This window comes from Protopterus annectens, chromosome 1.part1, assembly GCF_019279795.1.
Source record: "Protopterus annectens isolate FY-2018-M chromosome 1.part1, PAN1.0, whole genome shotgun sequence".
NCBI lineage: Eukaryota > Metazoa > Chordata > Ceratodontiformes > Protopteridae > Protopterus > Protopterus annectens.
Genome location: NC_056726.1, coordinates 805895046 through 805917159, shown reverse-complemented (window position 1 = coordinate 805917159; position 22114 = coordinate 805895046). Strand labels below are relative to the sequence as shown.

Here is a 22114-nt window from a genome sequence, read left to right as displayed (position 1 = left end):
TTTGTTAATCAGGCCGACTGAGGGCAACCTGCCAGTAGATTACCCAAATATAATGACTGCAACAGTGAATACACTCGAACATCTACATTTATGGTAAGTGTACACAACTGTACTTTTAGACCTGTCGATTTGGCATTTATTTTACTTTGCTACTGATTTTGTTTAAGTGATCGAGTTCAAAGAATGCTGGGTCATTCATAACATGGAAGACTAAGCAGAGGTCATCCCATAGGAACTTTTATGATAATTAGTTGTGGAATATTCTTAGTATAATAGTGTAGTAAAGGGCACTGATAACTGCTGAGGAAACGTTGAGCTTTCTCAGGTTGGTTTAGGTGCTTAGAGAGGCAAGGACCTCTTAAAACTGTCCCTATTGTGGAGGAACATTTCTATTTTCAGGCATAATTTACCCCTGCACCTGATCATATTTTTTGGAGGTGTGTCTCTGTTTTTAGGCTTGATTTACCCATTCACACAATTTTTTGAATTCCTCCCTAACTCCCTAATGTGTGATTTTTGAAGCCATCTAGTACATAGAAAAATACATTACATTATCAACATACTAGCGGCACCAATAATTTAAAGAACAAAGACATACATCTTGCATCTCCCTTTTTCAGAGGCAAAAATAAATGACCTTGACTTGTAGAGTTTTGCAATCCAGTTCATTAAACATACAGATTTTACTCTTTCATAATGCACTTATATTTTTTCCATCATTTTTGTCACTGCGTTTTAAACGTTTGAGTATTATCCCTCATTCTTATTGGAAGCAGTTACAATTATGTGATGTTTGCTATTCAGATTTTATGCTAATCAGATATACAGATTTTTGGCTGGATGTCATTACTTTTCAGGGATTTTTGTTCCTGTTTTCAGTGTCTGCAGGTTGACAGCTATGGTGAGTCTCATGCTGAAAGGGGTATTTTATTAATTGATGGATGTAGTTAAGAGGAACAAAGTGGGATTATAATTTCTTTGGACCTTGAGGAGATACTGTGCAGGATAAGTTGTGTAAGGCTGAAGGATTTTCTAACCACAACAAAGATGTATTGGTCAAAGAGGAGTTTAGCATAAATACCCAAGTCACTGATTACTATCAGATTTAAGAGGAAAATTACCTGTCTGGTATGTGCTAGTGATACTCGAGTTACCCAAGGAAACAGTGCTGCTTTTTTGGCATTAAGGCCATGATTAGTTCATCATTCAGTAGTTTGGTCCAGCCCTTGCTGGAAAATTTGAGTTATCACAGTGGGATTTGATAACCATCTACACATAGTGTATTTTGAAATTGCCAGCAAACTTGGTTAGCCATACTCCCTTAATATCAGCTTTCCTGTCAGAAAAAACATGTACTAAATGGAGTGTGGGGGGATACAGGACAGAGCCTTTTGAAATAGCACTAGTGACATTTTGTCTGTATAGAGAAAATACACCCCCCACCCCCAACCTTAGTGTTGGGTAACTTGCTGCCTTATAGAACTCTATCTAGTTAAGTGTGTTTGGGTTGTTGTTGAGTTGGGAGACTTTGTCAATAGTCCCAAGGTGGGGGATTGTGTCAAAGGCCTTGGCAGTGTCCAACTAGGCAGCATGGATTGTATACCCCTTATACACAGCCTTGTTAACCTTTTCAAAGAACTCTGTGGTTAAGCAGGCTTGATCTGAATTTTACAAAATTACCAAACTGGTATGTATCCAGGGGCTATAAGGTCACCTTTATGGTTGGTTTATAATAGATATTTTTAGCCTTGCAAATAATACCAGCGAGATTAATAGACCTGTTACTCCTAGGATCAGTACAGGAACCACTTTTATGCAAGCGTACCACAACAGCTGTTCCCTATACCTCAGGTGATGTAAGTAACAAATGGAGAGACTTTGATTGAGTAGTTGATAGAGAAGTTTGGTTAGTTGGAACTTGGCATGCCTCAGCAGATGTCCAGAGATATTATCAGGACCCATGTAACTGATGCTGTTGTTTTGGAAGGTGTCAAAAGGACTTGGCCCAAAGTGAATTTGAGAGGGGAGGTGGGGAGGGGGTGAAATTGAAAGACTGCTTATCCACAAGAGTATTATCAGTATCCTTGGAGTCTGAGAAGAAGGTACCAGTAAAGATAAGTTCATTATAGAATTGCTGGCTACTTTTAAACTTCCTTTTATAAATGAAGAAAGCCTTATGGTTGTATCTTGAATTAGTTGTAATCCTAAGTTCATTGTATTCTTTGCATTTCCTAATGATGACTTTCATCTCTATTGAAACCAGATGAAGTGGACATCGTGTCAGAGTAATGCAGGTTTATGAATTGCAGTACTAACTCAACGTCATACAAAACATAATGTGCACAGCTACAGTCTTATATGAATGTGCACTCTTTATGAACGTAGTTGCTCATTTGTGGATATTTCACCACAATGGTTATCAAAAGAATTGTTGCACTTTGTCAAAAAAAAAAAAACTGCTTCTATATTTCATGTGAAAGCAGACTTTTTTCTTTGTAGAATTTTATGTATTGTCTTGCGTGTAAAAGAATTGAAACTGACTGACTATAAACCAGTCTGTTTTTGTTAACCAAATAAGTGAATTGGTCTGAAGATCACTTTCAGCCATGACCCAGGCTAAAGCACAAGTGGGAATAAGTATTATTATGTTGTTGTGTCTTTCGGCTGTTCCCGGTTAGGGGTTGCCACAGCGGAACTCCAGTCCGCTAATGATTGGCAGTGGATTTTTACATGCTGAGTTGCTAGCCCTGATGCACAACCCTCAACGAAGGTACGCCCATTTACGTATGTCTCTTTATAAAACTGGTTTGAAATCATAAATTTAAGTACAAGTCATAACTGGTCATAGAGGTACAGAATTGTGAGAAAATTACCATCATCAGTTGCAGTCTTGCATCAGGCTACTGCATATAAAATTTCACATACAAAAACTTTTTGTTTTAGTTTGTGAGCCAAGGATATGGTAATATGATGTAGTTCAAAATTGTGCAATACATGCTTCTTGTAAACTTTTTGAAAGGTACCTAAAACTTAAAGATAAATAATAATGAGGCTTTGAATTTGCATGAAACAAAGTTTTACTCCATCCTGACCTGAGTAGCCTAGTTTGATATTTACTGAAAAGTTACAATGTCTCTTCCAGAGCAATAAAGTGATAAAGCCTTGACTGTAGCCCAGTTGACCAAGAAAGGAAAGTGATCAAGGCACTGGAAGGAACAACTGGAGAGTGAAATAAATGAAAGTAATGAATGGCCTGGGGTATAAAGGAATAGTTTTGTGATGGCTGCTGCCTGCATGACTGCCCATTTCTTGAACACACTGTCAGTTAAGAGCACCATTGTAGGTATAAGACACAAATGATTAACTCCTGTGGTAGCTGCGTAAATGACAGCCTTTGTATCAGTGCACCGTTCTTTGAGATCGCCATAGGCAGTACTACTCGATGTAGAGCATAAAGGAATAACTCTTCCGATGGTATCCTCACTTTAATGCAATATTTGTTGTGAGTAGTACATTTGGAAGGCACATAGGGTCAGCAGGCAGTGGAAAAGTAAAATGTGTAAAAAAATAAATAAATAAATAAAAAATAAAATAAAAAAAGTTAATGCTTACTGTGCATATATACTATTTTGTATGTGTTTTGACAGAATATCCACCAGAGATTGTAGATGCTGGAAAAGGAATGACCACAGATGCTCGCAAATCTTGGATTGAATCAAAGGCTTTGATCTTGAAGCAGACCTATTGGTAAGTCAGATTTACCTTTGAAGAGATCTCTTGGGCAGTCAGAATATGACCTTATTCTCTGTTAGTCAAATGTGCTGTAAAGATCGCAATTGTTATTTGGCCAAGGTCAGGAATCGTCTGACATTAAAGTTCCCCTGTCCCGATCCCTTAAGTTATTTTGTGATATTGGCACAAGGTTGTGGTTTTCTGTAGCTTTTTTGCTAAGTGGTGTGAATCCCCATCAGCACATTTTAACATTAGACACCAGTGTAGAGGGACATGCTTTACCTCTGCACTTTTCATTTGTTTTCTGCTGCTTGCATAGTTCAGACCTTTATCTTCATTTTTTATGCAGGAAAGTTTCAAAGGTTGATTTTTTCACCTTTTGAGGGTGAGCTCCAGGAAGTTATCTCCTCGTTCTACCCTTGAGCGTCTGAAGCAACATGTGGTGGGGTCCCTGCTTGTGGTTGATCTTCCCCTATGAATCAAGCTCGGAAGATTGCAAGAGCTTTCCCCAGTGCTTATGTGATGAAGGCACTTAAGGTGGTTTCTTCAACAGGATTTTACTTAACCAAGTGCCATGTTCACTTTGTTGATTTTTAGCTAGGGCCGCATCAGGTATATTGAAGTGATAAGTGGTGTAGCTCAGGCTCCACCCTTTCAAAGATGAGATGAAGAAAGCTGTTTTGGATGCCCTTTCTGAGGAAGTATCCTTTTCTGAGCAGACAGCACAAGATTCTGTTGAAGATGTGCAAAAGATGCACACTGCTATCTCCAGTGTGTAAGAGGGATGGAGGTTTGATTGCAGTCTTGGCAACCAGGCTCGATTAGTTGATCCAGGAAGTGGACTAATAACTTTGAGCTTGCTAGTCGGCCATGTCTGAGCCATCAGTGAAGAATGAAGGTGAGATGGAACAACTCACATGGAATGTTATGGTGAGTACATAACTTCTTTTTTTTAGCAGTCCGGTGGCTGATGCACCCATTTGAGTGAGCATTTGTTTGTGGTGTTTTCTGCAATCCTCCCTTGAACAGTTGCATACTCACCTTTCTGCAATACTATGAGTGAGCTTACTGGTGGGTAGTAGGGGGCATGGTACTGTTTTTTACTCAGGCTCAAATGAAACGCTTTGATTTTGCATTGGAAGTAGTACTCTGGGGTTCAGATTGTTATCCTTTAGCTTTTCCTTTGATGCATTGTCTTCAGCAAAGTGCTGGTGGCAGTGACAGGAATGCTGCAGTAGTTTATCTTCCTGGTATTTCTGTACCGTGATGAATAGTTGATGGTGGTCTCCACCTAGGATATCTTTAGGGCTGTCTGCTTAGCTTTGCTATGTTTGCAGTCACTAGCTGGGGGGGGGGACTGATATCCTGTTGAAGTCTTTCTTGTTACTGGTCTTATTATTCCATTTATAGTAGTGTTCCTAGTTACCGTCCTGTGCCGCTCCTTCCTTCGATTAAGGAAGACCCAGGAGATAAAGGGGTTTAGCATCCTGGTGGCAGGATCATTAGTAGTTCATATGCCTATGTTTCTTTTTGGGTTAATGAGTTGCATCTGTGTTCCCTACCATACAATTGTTTTGCAATGGACAGTTGACTGCTAGTGGCTGCAGAGTCATCATTCCTATTTTGATCTGCTTCTCATGCTATTTTCTGCTTGCATAGATGATGTTTTATTATTCTGAAGGTAGATTCCTTTTTTCCCTGTCAATTTCAGACTTGTTACGGATGATGAAGGGATCAGTGGCCATTTGAAGAGCTCGTTTTCTGGCATTCTTGGTCTAGGCGATATGGAACAGTTTCAGGAAACAGTCACACAGCCATACTGTGTATATAAGGGGTACTTTACTGGATTTGCAGGCTTGGAGAACCTTTTGAAGATAGAATCCTCCTTAATAATGTGAGATATTCCGGTCTTATTATAGTACCTAAATAAGCATGTTTTACATGCAATGCTTTTCGCAAAGCATGTAGAAGCATGTGTGGCAGGGGGTTGTCGAGGCATTTTTCTGGTGGATACCCACATCTGTTGGGAGTCGTTTCACCCATTGTCTAAGCCATGCATCAGTGTAGGCATCAGAAGTGCTGTATACTCCTTCTCAGAGAGTTTTGGCAGCATAAATTATGTTCAGTTCCTAGATTTTTACTAGGCTAACTGCCCTTGTGGGCCATTTTAAGCCTAGACACTTACCCCATGTGAGAAGCCCTACACCTTTTGTCTATAAGGTAAACACCTTAACCATTATATATCAACCTCCCTCCCAAAACCCTGCCTCTTTGTAAATTACTGAGGTGGTCATATTTATGCCATATTGACACACACACACACACACACACACACACACACACACACACACACACACACACACACACACACACACACACACACACACACACACTGGCCTGCAGTGAGATTAGAACCCTTACCTGTCTAGTCTTACTACAGATCACAGTACTTATTGCACATACCATGGCTTAAGTTAAGAGGTAGCTGACCCATATGGGGACTGAACCCAAAACCTTGGCATTATTATCACCACACTGTAACCAACTGTGCTAACCGGCCACATCATCTGGGCCTGGGTCCCTTCAGACCTCATACATTTTATAGTCAAAGACAACATTGTTCTTCCCAGGTTCTTTTGCCTTCAACCCTTCACCATATAGGGTGCAGATTGGCTTCAGGAGGGGAGAGCATCTCTGGACATTTCTGTACTTCACAACTGTGAGTTGAGTCCTAATTTATCCTATTTGAACACATTTCGCATTTTGTTGAGTTTTACTTATTGCTTGAGATTTTACCCAAGTGTTTTCCTTCTGTGGAAGGCTTTTTTGAAATGAGATGAGGTATGCAAGCTGTCACCATTTCAGTTGATCTTTGAGAGAGCCTTCTGCAGTGGGTAACTTTTACCATACCCTTTGTCTTCCCTTTGTCTAGATGACCTTTTCAGTTTCTTTCCATGACGAAGGGCCCAGCTGTGAGTAATAGTTTGCTAATGTTACATCAGCAACCTGGTATACATGGGAGCTCAAGATAAAAGATAAAAATGGACTAGCCACAGCAATGCTGCAGAAAATGGTTGTTTGCCTGTGACAGTGGAAGCCTACTATGAAGACTAACCAATAAAATTAACACTCTTGCTTGTGTTACTTACAGTAAATATTTTGGTTTATTATTTGAGTATCTATACATGTGTTTTTTTGGTTAACCTTCATATGGGTGAAGAGCACATCTGCAGATGTGCGAAAGGATGATTTCAAAAGTTCAGAATGACGACACTGAATTGCCGAATTCACAATTGAACGAATGCCAGTGTGCATTCGCTTATGTGAATTTGGCATTTTGAGTGCAGATGTCACTATAGTGGGGATCCAGAACATGTACCCATTCCCTCACTGTAATGCGATCTCAGAGTTAGTATATTAAATTAGCAGGGGGTATGGGGGGTGCTGGGGGGCTTACCCCCCCCCCCGCATGTTGGTGTATGGAGACATCTGGAAATGTCGGGTGTTTCGAAAACATTCCACATTTCCAGAATGTCAAATTCTTTGTGCAGCACTTTCGCCGTTTTCAGCATTTGAAAGTGCAGTTTCTGACCATGTGAATCAGATATTTGTCTGGTCTCCTATTTTATTTGCGACCATGTAAAGGTAAACCATTTTTTTCTTACATATGTATTATTAGATTCAGCAGTGTTATGAATACCTTTCATCAGTCTATGTATTTCATGTTTGCGAAGCTCATATTCCTGGGCCTCCATTGAAAAGGAGTCTGGCATGGCCCCAGTCTGACTTTCCCAGTAAACAAATGCAATAAATAAGTACATTTTGCACAAGTAAAAAGGAGATATTTCTTATCACAAAATTGATTTGCTGCCTTTAAAAAGGACAAGTAGGATAGTGGGATGAGTGTCTCTCAAGGCAGATGGGCTTTTTACCCCCTCTCTCTTCAGGACCTATTATGATAGCTCCTCTACCTGCATACAGTCTGCCCATTCATTCCAGGGGGAAAGTAGATGGGAATTCCCAGACTGTCCAGAAGACCTACTCTCCACTTGTTCCTGCCAGGAATCTCAGCCAGGCCCCTGCTCCCTGGTGAGATTTGGGTAGTAGGGAGTGGACGTCTGTCATAATGTTGACTGCACAAATAGTCATTAACCAAAATACCAAACTGAAGACATTGAAGCTGCGGAACATCAAACTGGATGTTGCTGTTTGTATGAGATTGAGGTACAGCGGGATGTGGAGTTTTGACTTTTCTCTTCTGTATCATGATCTCTGAGTTGGTATATATAATTAAGGGGTTGTGGGGGGTGCAAAACAGTATGGTATATGGGTACAGTTTTGGTTTTAGATGTTCAGCAACTTTGATGTTTAGTGATGTTCATCGTGTTACACTGCTGCAGTCATTACAGTTGGGTTATCCTGCCATCACGCGGTTCCCCAGTCGGCCTGTGTTCCAAAGTCTTGGTCCGGCATCGGTTGCTGTCGCCTCCTCCCCGACGTCAGTGCGACAGGGGTATATAAGATGCAGCTGATGCCATTTTATTTAGTCTTTCTTGCTGCGCGGTGCCCGAAGCAAAAGCAGTTCGCAAGAGCCGGTCAGCCGTCTCCTGAGGTTTTCATTCCGAATCCAGAACCGAAGTCTTCTACAAAGCTAAGTACCCCGTTGGGGAAACTTTTTCTTGCCTCAGACCGATGTCAGTAAAAGTTAATAACTGTATTTCTTGTGGGAAGCAAATACCTCATAAGGATTTCCATTCTTATTGTATCCCATGCCTAGGCCCAGTCCACGACGTCACGGGTTGTCGGTTTTGTGCTAGGTTTAACGAGCGCACTATTAAACATCTGTTTGATTTTGCCCGACATTATTTTGGTAGAAAATTCAATTATACCATGCCGTCCGAACTTCCAACGACCAGAATACATAAAAAGCGCAGAGACAAGGATAGGCATCCGAGGCCCAAAACTGACAACGAAGCCTCTTCTAGGCCAGTCGCTGGTTCTCTGGTTTTCAGTGAGGCGCCTTCGCAGCCCCTGACGACTGCTTCTGTAGAACCACAGGCCGCCTCTGACGTGGAGATGGCTGGGCCTTCGGACGCACAACTTATTCAGCCTACCGAAACTAACCCTTCAGAGGGATCTGGAGTAGCTGAGCTTACCCGCAGCTTCAGAGGGTGTTTTCAGACCTACTCAGTTAAGCATTAAACCCTCTGCTAAGTCTGAACCACCTTTAAAATCAAAGAAACAAATACAGCATTCTCCAGCACAGGCCTCCATGCCTAAGAAACAAATGCTCAAAATGGCCGAAGACCTAATCACTCTGATCAGGGGGTCCCATCCCCCTCCTGATAAAAGGCCTAGACAGGATGCAGACAATGGCTCATCTGACCAGGTGTCCATCTCTTCAGATTCATCCTCAGACCTAGGATATTCTTTGCCCCCTTATGAGGATTCTGATGCTGAGGAGTCAATTCCATCAGCCTCTCCGCCTGAGGACTACTCCTTTGGGGAAACCTTGCATACCATGAGGGAGCATTTCCACTGGGAAGGCCAGGATTACTCAGAATCCAAGAAAAGGCTCAGAGGTTTTCTTTTATTACCTCAACACCAGACCCCTTGCTATTCCTACCCCATTGCTATGCCAGTATTAGATGTTGTGGATGATGTGTATACTGAATCCAGCTTAAATCCTGATTCCTTACCTCCAGCCCCAGTTAAACCTGACAGATACTACAGAGTCCCTGACTCACAGAACTTTCTGTACAAAAGCCCTGTTGCTGACCCTGAAACTATTTCTCAGGGACCCAAAGGGGTTAAGGCCTCATCAGCCAAGAATCCAGTTCCCTCTGACAGAGATTCCAGAGCATTAGACAGATGGGGAAAGAAAGTATATACGTCTGCAATGAGAGCGTTAAATTGCCAGTTTCACATGCTAAAATATCAACAATTTTTTACTTTCTCAGTTGAAACAAAAAATGCTTCCAGATTCAGATCCTCCTACTTTTAAAGAAATGCAGGATTTATTGCATGCAGCTGAATAGGTGGGAAAACATACTTTGCAATGTGGTTTTGATTCTTTAGAGACCTCTGGTAGAGCAGCAGTTACAGGCTCTGTCATTAGAAGACATGCTTGGTTAAAAGAACATACGTTACCAGATCATGTTAAAGCAAAATTATTGGATGCACCTTTGCAGCAGGATGTGTTATTTGGAGTTAAGGCAGAAGAGGTATTAAAGAAAATGGAGGATAAGGCAAAATCTATGCAAATGTTGAAGGATTTCGTACAGGTTCAGCCTCCTAGATTTAGCAGAAATTGGCCAACTAAGAATTGGTCCTTTCCAGTTACAGATAGACCTCAAAGGGGCAGATACAGACGTCCAAGAGGTAGAGGTCAACCACAAGGTCCTTACAGGCCTCGACAATGGGTTGCATCAGGCCAGAAAGAAGAAGACAGGCCCCAACCATATAAAAAGCAGCCCCAATGACTTCCCACTACAGCTGCCAAACAACTCTCTCTTGGCAGCCCCCTTGGGAGGAAAACTGGCACTTTTCTATCACAATTGGCATATGATCACCAAAGACAAGTGGGTTCTCAACATTGTATCTCAAGGTTACAGGTTCCACATTCACACTCTGCCAAGGTTGAAATGAATGCCAAATCTGCCACCAAATCAATGGGCAGATGCTCAAAACCAAATTACAGCACTCATGGATATGAGAGCTATTCAAAAGGTACCACCACAGGAGCAAGGACAAGGATTTTACTCAAGACTCTCTCTGGTTCCCAGAAAGGACAAAGCCTTGGAGGCCCATTTTGGATCTTTCTTCTCTAAACACTTACCTGGATGTTCCGAAATTCAAAATGTTGACACTACAGCAGCTTCTTATACTGGGCAAGAAAGCTTGGCTCGTGACATTGGACCTCAAGGAGGCATACCTGCATGTCCCTATCAGACAAAACTGCAGAAGATACCTCAGATTCATAGCTGGTTCAATGCACTATCAATTCTCTGCACTGCCCTTTGGCTTATCTACTGCGCCCAGGGTCTTCACAAAGTACCTGGCACCAGTAATTGCATTTTGCAGACAGAAAGGAATTCAAATTTAGCCGTACCTGGACGACTGCCTGATTCAAGCAAGAGAGCAAGGACATTCTTCTAAAGCATCTGGTGTTTGTAAAAAAGTTAAGTTGCCTGGGGTACACAGTAAACGAAAAGAAATCAAAACTAGTGCCCTCACAAGAGATAATATTCCTGGGTGCCAGCTTGAACACAACTGCTCAGATGGCTTATCTCACACCAGACGAGCAAGGACAAACTGACTCAATACCTTCAATTGATGGCAACAAAGACCCATCTCCCTGCAAGAAAAATTCTGCAGGCCTTGGGTTACATGGCATCTTGCATACTACTAATTCCATATGCCAGACTGCATATGAGGAAACTACAATGGTACCTAAAGAATGTATGGTCTCAACACTGTCAAAGTTTGGAAACAGTTATACTACTAATTCATTGCCTTCAACAGGAGTTTCATTGGTGGACTCAAGCTTGTCACCTCAACAAGGGACAGCCTTTTACTCAACCCACAGCCAGGCAAACACTGACAACAGATGCATCGGATTACGCCTGGGGAGCACACATGGCAGGCAACTGTATTCAGAGCAAGTGGCCCGCAGAACAAAGGCATCTTCACATCAATCAAAAAGAGATGCTAGCTATACAAAATGCCCTTATAGTTTTCAAGGACCTGCTGCATCCAGGACAACTACTACTAAAGACAGATAACACTACAGTTATGTGGTACATAAACAAGCAAGGGGGCATTCACTCCTACCCCCTCTGCAGGCAAGCCATGACCTTGTGGAACACAGCTCTAAACTATTAAGTTCATCTGCAAGCACAATTCCTGCAAGGAGAGAAAAACACACTGGCAGACGACTTAAGCAGAAACATCATGGATCCTCACAAGTGGGACTTGAATCCAAAAATATTCAGAATGAGAACGCAAAAATGGTGGAGCCTGGACATAGATCTGTTTACATCCCCAATGAACTGCCAGCTACAGAAATTCTGCACAAGGAGTTTACCATCCACAAGCATGGAAAGTGGATGCCCTCTCATTCACCTGGAAAAACCTACAAGTATACGCTTTCCCACCACTACCTCTCCTGCCAAAGGTACTCATAAAAGCCAGGCAAGAAGAGCCAAAGATGATCCTGATTGCACCAGACTGGCCATGCCAGCACTGGTACCCAATCTTAAAGAACTTAGCACAAGGACCACCCTGGATTTTGCCTCAAATCCCACATCTGCTGACTCCGCACAACAATCGGATACTACACAGCTGGCTAAAGACCTTAAACCTAGCCGCATGGAAGATTCCTTAGTCAAGCAAGCAATGCCGCTCTCCAAAGCTGTTATGGATGTCATTCTGGAGGCCAGAAGGCCTAGTACCAGATAGCCTATTCGGATAAATGGAAGAGATTCTGTGCCTGGCACCAAACTCACAGCCTTGACCCTCATGTCCCAAACATTCCTCAGATACTACAATATTTAACTGAGATGCTGGACAAAGGCCTCTCCTTTTCATCCATCAAGATCCACTCCTCTCCCATCTCTGCTCATTACAACACGGATCCACCAATTTTCTCTAATCCTTTGCTAAAACAGTACCTCAGAGGGGCTAGAAACATAAGACCGCCCCGTAGAGCACCTACTCCAACTTGGGACCTCAACTTTGTTTTGGAAAAATTAACTTTACCTCCTTTTGAGCCAGCTAACACAGCAGAATTAAAATGTATCTCTTGGAAAACTGCTCTGCTCCTGACAATAACATCAGCACGAAGAGTTTCAGAATTACAGGCACTAATGGCAGTGGAACCTTTCCTCATTTTCCACCAGGACAGGGTGTCTTTAAGAACTAACCCTACATTTATGCCAAAGGTGGTATCCAGTGTGGCTATAAACCAAACTATTAATTTGCCAACTTTTTATCCAAAACCACAGAATAAAGGGGAGAGACTGCTGCATTCCTTGGACATTCACAGGCAGTTACGCTTCTACTTGGACAAAACCAAAGCTTTCAGAAAATCTGAGCAATTATTGGTAGCATATGCTGCAGGAGCACAGGGAAAAGCCATTTCAAAACAGACTATTTCAAAATGGATAGGACATTGCATACGTTTCTGCTATACACACCATGGGAAACCTGTACCTAGCAGCATTAGATCTCACTCCACCAGGGCAACAGACACTTCAACTGCCTACCTCAGAGGAGTACCTACCAAGGATATTTTGGAAGCAGCAACTTGGAGTTCTGTACATACCTTCACCAAGCATTACCATCTGCCTCTATACTCTAAATCCACAGCTGGCTTCGCCACTGCAGTGCTGCAGGGCCTTATAGCCACCCCTAATGCCTTATAGAACCAGCCACCCTACCTCAGCTTTGGGATTCTACCCAAGTGTAATGACTGCAGCAGTGTAACACAATGAACATAGTACAGTTTTGTACCTACCATAAATGTAGATGTTCGAGTGTATACACTGCTGCAGTCCAGGTTACCCTCCCTCCTTCCCCTCTTACTTGCTGGTATGTACCTATGTCTTCTATCCTTTACTACCTATAGGGAGTATTCGCTGGTAGCTGAAAGTTGTTGTTTGCTTTTCTTATGTATGTTTTATTAGCAATTTGAATTGCCTACCTATTTGGGGGCACCTGACATCTGGGGCAAGAAAAACTGAAGAAAAATGGTGTTGACTGCATCTTATATACACCTGTCGCACTGACGTCAGAGAGGAGGCGACAGCAACCGACGCTGGACCAAGACTTTGGAACTCAGGCTGACTGGGTAACCACCTGATTGAAGGATAACCCAAGTGTAATGACTGCAGCAGTGTCTACACTCTAACATCTACATTTATGGTAGGTACAAAACTGTACTTTCTGTTGTGATTGTTGACTATTTGTGCAATCGACGTTATGACTTTTATCTTTAGAGAGCAGGCCAGCTTTGCTAGACTTTTGGGGCAGTCTACCTTTTCCAGCTTGACTGCTTTTCTGAGCTCCCACAGTAGTGGTCTCCTGAATGAGGGCTTGCCTTTACAGGTTGAATTTCCCTTGGTATATGAATGCAGATGTGCTTCGTGTGGGCTTGGTAGGCTCGGATTACATTATGTATTAACACTGTGTGCTCCTAATAGGTATAATTCTTGTGGCAAGCCAGAACTACTTACTTCTCCATAGGATTGGTGAGCCCACAATGGCTTCTTGCTCACCATTCTCCTTGGCCAGCTCATACAGCAACCAGAGCTGCTAACTGAACTTGGGTCACCTGTACCATTGCTGGGGTTTTATCACTTTGTGCCACAGAGCTATTTTTAGATGGTCTGTCTTTATCACCATTGCCATTTGGCTACCAAGCTCCGCTGCATTAGAGTCCTCTCTACTTCATCTGCATGCTTCTGATAACTGTTTGTTGTGGTCATTTGGTGGCCAGTATTCACACACTCTCCAAACATTTTTTCATGCATCTATATTGCATTCCACGTTTAGCATGGTGGTCATGCAAAGCCCACCATCCGAATAATGTTCTTGGCAACTTTTTAAAGCTTTTTTTCTTTTTATGTACTCCTTCAAAAGTTAAAGTCTACTGACTGAGCATAACTTAAAAACAATTAAATCAATTATATAGATATCTCGTGTAACCACACATACTTGAGACCTACTAGATCAGGAAATGGTAGACAGTTTTTTTCTGGTATGTAACTGAAAGATCATCTTTTGAAGATCTGATAGTTATTTGGCTATACTTAGAGTTATTCATCATAAATGGATGGTTTCTTCTATCCTCCATCTAGTTCAGTGCAGGAATCTGAGCCTGGGTTGTGGATTTTGGATCTGTTGAGCCGAGGATTGATTGGGTCTTTGGAATGTTGCTGGTGTTGGTGGATGGAGTTGACGATCTCTGTGAGGATGGTGTGGAAGTAAAGGACTGTTGTGGCACTGTAAATCATTCGGGCCTAAGGTAGTAGTGTGCCGGTGGAGAAGATTGGAGTGATCAGAGAAGAATGGATGGAGACTTTAGAACATTTGTTGGAGTTGGGGACAGTATGGATGGTGGTAGATGGTAGGATGGATGCGGTTACTGAAATAATTATCTGCAGTTTCAATTGCTTGGACTCAGTTGTTGCAGTGCTGCGGTTGCTGCTGCTGTTGCTACGTGTTTGTTTTCAATTGTAAGTTTTTCCACATGAGCTTTGAGAAACTTAATTTCATTCATCTGTACAGTTGCTGTATGGTCTGAATGACAAAGTTGTACTTGACTTGACTAGTTCCTTTTAATAAGCTCGACTCTCTGAAGCCACCCGTGGGGTGGGCGAGGGGGAATCCTCTCTGGCATGATATACTAAGCAAAGTACCTGTCAGCATTCCCGTAACAAAACTTCCAGACACCACCACGGCAAATGCGATGCTTTATAGCTGAATATCAAAACACTACCATGGTAAATACGATGTTTTATATCACCATCAATATCATATTTTATAGCAATGTTTACAAACACCACCACGGCAATAAGATACCTTCAAACACTTTATTTCACCATAAAAATAGAACAGAAGCTTCTTTTAAGTGCTTTCGGGTTATAACAAACCCTTCATCAATCAAATGGTCATCTCTCATAGTACTAGCATTTAAATATCTAAAGTTAGCACCAAAAATCCACCTTAAAGAAATACTGACCATTTGCAAGTGTCATTGTTAAAAAAACGCTTACCTAAATCATCTCTTTCTAAACACATTAAACATTCATAAGTATATTATATTGAAAAACGATATATAAATCAAAAAATTACATACTAAAAATAAATAAAACAAAAAACTAATATAAAATAAAACATTGATAAATTAATTATTAGATAAGGCCCATTTGTAATGCATATAGGTTCATACTAGGCTATCTGCCCTAGGGCATTTATAAGCCTAGCCAGAGTGTGTTTGGCTTTCGCCACCCATTTTAAATTAATTTTGCTATGCCTTTTTTTGAGGTTAGTATACTGTGCCTCTGTCTAACAGTGACACAGAAGTGATGGCCGGGGTAAACCTACGATCTCCCATCCACTCATCAAGATTCCTCTTGAAGAGAGTCAATGTGGGACTCTGCCTAACCTGGACTGGGATTTTATTCCAGAGTGAAGGGAGCCTCTGGGTTATGAATCTGTCCCTCCAGCATGTCCTATTTATTTCATTGCTGAGGTTCAAGTCTCTCGAGCGCGTAGCTCGATGGGATTTGGATTTTCCGAGGTGCAGCATGTCCATTAATTCCGGGTTGGACATGGCTTTATACATCAGGCACAGATCGCCTCTGAGCAGGCGGTATGCCACTGAGTAGAGCTGGAGTTTCTTTAACCGGGCAGCATATGGCATCTGTTTGAGCCCTTTGATCCTCTTGGTGAGGTACTTTTGGGGTCTTTCCAGTTGCTGCAGGTGTCTGGTAAGGTACATCCCAAAAGGGGCATTGTACTCAATTATGGACTGATGAGGGATGAGTAAAGAGATACGGTGACCTCCCCTGATCTAGATGTGAATCCCTTCATGATTAGGTGGGCTATATAAAATGTTTTTCTAACCACTTCGGCCACGTGGTTGTCAAATGAGAGATTGCTATCAACTTGGGTCCCCAGGTCCCTAATGACTTCTTCTGTACTTAATGGATTACCACCTATGTGGTAATTTGTGGGCACTTTGTTTTTGCCAAAGGGGATGACTATACACTTTTTGGCGTTTAGCTTGAGGCCATGACTCTGACACCAGTTGTCTGTTTCTATGAGGCCCTTTTGGAGGATGCTTGTGTCGGCTGGAGAGTTGATTATGGTGCCCAGTTTGCAGTCATCTGCGAACTTGGTCAGCCACAGTCCTTCCGTGTTGGCCTGTACCGCCGAGAAATATATACCGAACAAGAGAGGTCCCAGGACTGAGCCTTGTGGGACGCCACTTGTAACTGGTTTGGAGTCTGACATGGCTCCAGCAATTCTAACCATGTGGGTTCTGTCCTTGAGCCAGTTTGCAACCCATCTAGTGACATAGGGGTTTATATTTAAGCTGATGAGCTTATCTATAATGCCCGAGTGGGTATTGTATCGAAGGCTTTTGCGAGGTCCAGGTAGACTGTGTGGACCACCTTCCCCTCGTCAATGGCCTTGGTGACTGTTTCAAAGAAATCAACCAGGTTTAAGAGGCAGGATCTGCCCTTAAAGCCGAACTGGGTAGGATCTAGTGTCTGTAAGTCCCCAATATCTTTATTTATGAGGTCCATGATGATCCTTTCCATAGCTTTGCAGACCAAGCTAGTCAGGCTTATGGGGCGATAGTTTCCAGGATCCGTTGAGGCACCACCTTTGTGGAGAGGGACCACTGTTGCTGTGCACCACTCTTTGGGTACATATCCTGTAGTAAGGCTAAGATTGAACAGTAGTTTTATGTTTGGGTTTAGCTCTTCTTGGAGTTCATGTAGGACACAGCCCGGGACACCATCTGGTCCCATTGATGCTGTGTTTTTTGCTTTGGAGAGGGCAGCTCTTACCTGAGCATCTGAGATGTCAGGGGGGCAGCACTCTGTTGGGATAGATATTTGCCCTTTTGGTGGGGAGGGGAGGGAGAAGTTTGCACTGAACCTGTCAGCTAGGATGTTGGCAATGTCTGTGGGCTCGGTGTATTTTTTGTCATTTTGGACTAATTCTGGGCATATCTGGGAATTCCCACCCAGGTTCCTAACATAACTAAAGAAAGCCTTGTGATTATCCTTAGTGTCCTGTGCAATTTTTCCTCTCGAAGCTGGCCTTAGACGATTTTATGAGTGCCCGTAGTTTTTTGCTAATACTGATCAGAGATGCCTTCCCTTTTTGGGATTTTGCTCTATCATGTAGTAGCTTCCTCCACCTGTTTTATAGTTTGTTTATGGCTGGGGTCCACCAGACAGGACGTCTGCCTTTGGAGGATTGGGTCTTGGTTTTATTTGGGATTGCATGATCCATGCATTCCTGAAGGTGTTCATAGAATGCGTTTATAAAGGATTCTGTGGTCTGGGCCACATTTTCCACAGGCCCGGGGGCTTAGAAGGATTTCGCCATGGTTTTGAGGCATGTGAAATTTGCTTTAGAGAAGTTTTTCACTGTGGTTTTCTGGGCAGGGGGTGGGGTCGGGATGTGAATATCCAGTGAGATTAGTTTATGGTCTGATCTTACCAGTGAGGGATACACTTCTGGTCTGGAGCATAGTGTCCCCATGTTGGTGATGATCAGGTCCAGTATGTTTTCCCCTCTTGTGGGAGTGGTAACAAGTTGTTCCATAGCATTTGAGTTTATTGGGCTAGGGTGTTGGAGCTAGAGTAATGCTCCCAGTCTATGTTTGAGTAGTTGCAGTCGCCCAATATAATGGTGTTTGGAGAGACCTTCATATTTTCCAGTATTCTCAGGAATGCCAAGTGGGGTTCCTGTGTTTGGGAGGGTGGTCTGTAGCAGGCCATAAACTGGAAGGCAGTTTTACCCACAGTTAGTTGCACATGGATAGTCTCTGATGCTTCGTGCTGTGCCACCAACCTGGAGGTGTGGGTATCTTTGATGAATATTGATACGCCCCTTCCTTTTGTGGTTTGGTCCAAGTTTTGGGGCCGAAAAGCATGGCATGAGGTATAACCTGGTAGTGCTGGGTGCTCTCGGGAGCCTTGAACCAGGTTTCTGTTACTGCACAGATATCGATGTTCTCCATGCTAAGGAGAGTTTCGAGTGCGTGCATCTTGAGGTTTAGACTTCTGGCGTTGAGTAGCATTACTCTTAGTTTCTTATCCCTTGTGATACCTATGGAGGTGGGTTTGTCTTTTGAGCCTTGCCTAAAAAAGGCACTATGGGGGTAGCAAGAGCCTTTGCCAATATCCAAAAGCCCAGGGGTGACAGGTGTAAGCCGTCCCTAGCGAAGCATCGTGGCTTGTCGAGCATGTCATCCCAGGCTGACAGGCATTGGATCCCCTTTGAATGACACCAACACTTAAGCCAATTGTTGAAATTGATCATCTTGTCTTCATATTGTGGCATCATTCTTGGTGAGGGTAAGATGCTACTCAAGGTCAGGGTCATACCGGCCTGGGATACATGCTCAGAGATCTCCTCTATGTCTCTTTTCATGTTGTCCAGGGAGGTACGTCTCAGGTCATTCACACCAGCATGGACAATGACCTAGTCATATTTGTACTTGCCTTGGAGTGACCCGAGTGCTTGTGTTATGTGGCGGATCCTAGCGCCTGACAGGCAGCTCACCGTGACCTTCTCCTTGTTCAGCCTAGTGAGCGGGACGTCAGTGTGCCTGACGATAGTCACGTATAACAAGTGTATCAGGTGTGTTGTTTAGCCTTAAGGTCTGTGACTGTTCGGCACACTGGCTTTGTGAGCTGTGTGTTGCACGTGTTTTGTTTTGGGGTAGCAGTTGCTTGGGTGTCTTCTTTGGAGGTCTCTGCTGCTTAGGCAGATTTTTACTTGGAGCCTCTGAGTATGTTTTTGTGTGAATCTTGAGGCAATGTTACAACTGCCTCGTACACAGACAACCCTCTCCTCCTCCCAACAAATTCCAACACATGTGAGAGCTGCAACCATATAGCCAAACTGGAGGCTAAGCTCTCTCAACTCAGTACTGGCGTAACCAGTCAGGAGGAGAAGGAAACCACACTCACTACAATTCCAGTCTCACATAGACCTACCATGACAACAAACCAAACACATTTGGTCATTGTCCATATTTATATATTGAATGCAATCATTATTCATTATAGCATATACCCTAAATAAGTATCAAAATCAAATATATTATCAAAAAAAAAAAAAAAAAAAAAATATATATATATATATATATATATCAAAATAAGAATCATATAATAAATAAATTAATTCATACTATATTATAATAGATATACTAATCATCTTTTTTAGACCAAATTGGTCATCCATTTCCACTTCCCATCAGGGAAATGAAAAAATGGACCCCCACGAGGTACAACAAGAAGCGGAAAATATCAGAGGAATTGATGTATTCGCAGAACAAACAGCAGCAGTAAGTGACTCTGATCTTGTTATAAATTTATCTAAATACACACTGCAGACTTATGAAAGGACACTACTTAACAAAGGTCTGTCTTTCATTCCATCTAAGACTGTTGACATTACTGATTTTATTATAGAGGTGAAAACCTTTTTTAGGAATACTGTTCTGAGAAAGTTTTTTAAAAATGATTCCATGAGTGATGCATGTATTTTTAAAAAACCTAGTGCATTTATACCCCATTTGCATCCTATGTTGGAAGCTTTTGAACAATCAGTAGATAGGGGCTTAATATGTGGAATAGTAAAAATGGTAAGAATCACAAATTTTGTAATTTGAGTAATAGAGAATATAAGGCCTTAACTAATTTGAGCAATAATGAAGAAATTATAATAATACCAGCTAACTAGGGAGGAGCCATAGTTATTCTTGATAAGCAATACTATGATAAAACTGAGAACAATGTTATATGAAAATGAAAGTTATAAATTAATTAACAAAATACAGCTTAATAAAATTATACATGGTATGCATAGTAACCTGTATGATCTACTTATGTCTAACATTATAAATGCTGATCTTTATAAATATTTTCTAGTAGAATTACCCACTATACCAATCATTAGAGGTCTTCCTAAAGTTCATAAAAATTTATTTGAACCTAAAATGAGACCTATAGTCTCAGGTGGAGGATGGCTGATGGAGCCCCTCTCCATTTATGTTGAAAATCAACTGAAGAATTTAGTATGGGAAACTAAAAATTCTTGTGTATTTTTAATTATCTTTTTTTAATACTTTTAGTATAGAAATAGGGAATGATATTGATGGACTTGATATATGGCTGGTAACTTTAGATGTCAAGTCATCATTTACAGTGATTCCTAATAATGAAGGACTAGAACCTTTGAGAACATTTCTATGCCATAATCATGTTGATTCCAATATGATTATGAAATGTATGATGTTGGAGTTATTAGAAAACAATGTATTTATGTACGAAGATTATTATCTACAGAAACAAGGAGTAGCAATGGGCACACCTTGTGCTAATTCGTATGCTAACTTGGTTATGGCTTAATGGGAGAAAAACTATGTTCTTAAATCTGAATTTATTAACAATATCATATACTATAAAAGATTTGTTGATGACGTGTTTCTTCTCTGGAAAGGAAATGACACTGACCTACAGATATTTTTAGACTATATTAATCATGCAACTAGTTTTTTGGTTTTTGAAGGTAAATGGTCAAAGTCAGAAATTGAATTTTTAGATGTTCTTATTACCAGAGAAGATGAAGGTTTACTACAGCACTGTATAGAAAGAACTGTAGGAAGAATAGTTTACTTCATCGTACCAGCATGTATCCAGGGCATGTATTTCAGAATATCATAATAAATCAAGGAAGAAGAATATCGCACTTAACAAGTGATAACACGTGTGTTCAAACCATGGTAAAATTAAAGAATGAATTTCTGGAGAGAGGTTATTCTCACAAAGAAGCTGATGTTCTCCTAGATCCTCAGGTTATAGATAGAAGTGGGAAAGGGAGAGCATACTATAAGAAGACTATAGCTATACAGGTCAATGGAAAGAAGAATAGCCAACCATCCACTAAGGTCAGATTGAATATTCCCTTTTCTAATAATAATAAAGATATAACAGAAATTATAGATAAGAATTGGGCTATATGAACAGCAAATGATGATATAAGAGACTTAGTGGGGCTGAGACCCAGTTATAGCTATCGTAATAATAAATCGCTTAAAAGGTTGTTATGTTATGACAATAAGAATAACTGCAAAACTAAAGTTTCCTCCAATAGACAGGTAACTTTTCCATGTCGAAGATGTAATCAGTGCTCATATATGATGGCAACTGATAAATTTATACATCCAGACACTGAGAACATATTATTTTAAGCACTATGCTGATTGTAAAACTAGAGATATAGTATATTTAGCAAGTTGTCAGAAATGTTATTGCTTCTACATAGGTAAAACTAATAGAATACTGAGAGAGAGTGTAAGAGAACACATTTATGCAATAAACCGTGAAGATGAAACTAATGCACTAGCTGAACATGATTTAAATAATGGGATGGATCATAAATTTAAATTTATGGTCATAGAAATGATTTTAAAAAGTAGCAGATTAGGTAACATTAAAAACTACACTGAGCAGGAAGAAAATAGGTGGATTATTCGTATGCAGTCAGATAAAGGGAAAGGTCTAAATAAGACAACAATAAAGCCATTTCTGAGTAATAGACCATTGAAACATAAACCATGATACCA

General features: G+C 41.4%; 1 protein-coding gene across 1 annotated transcript in view; it reads left to right on the top strand.

Moving 5' to 3' along the window:
- LIG1 (DNA ligase 1) overlaps window positions 1-22114 on the top strand; it is a gene marked incomplete in the record, with an annotated part of 1422011 nt that overhangs the window by 726113 nt on the left and 673784 nt on the right. Inside the window, 1 exon segment of the mRNA XM_044078332.1 lies at window positions 3648-3747. Within this exon segment, the coding sequence (XP_043934267.1) occupies window positions 3648-3747 (100 nt within the window).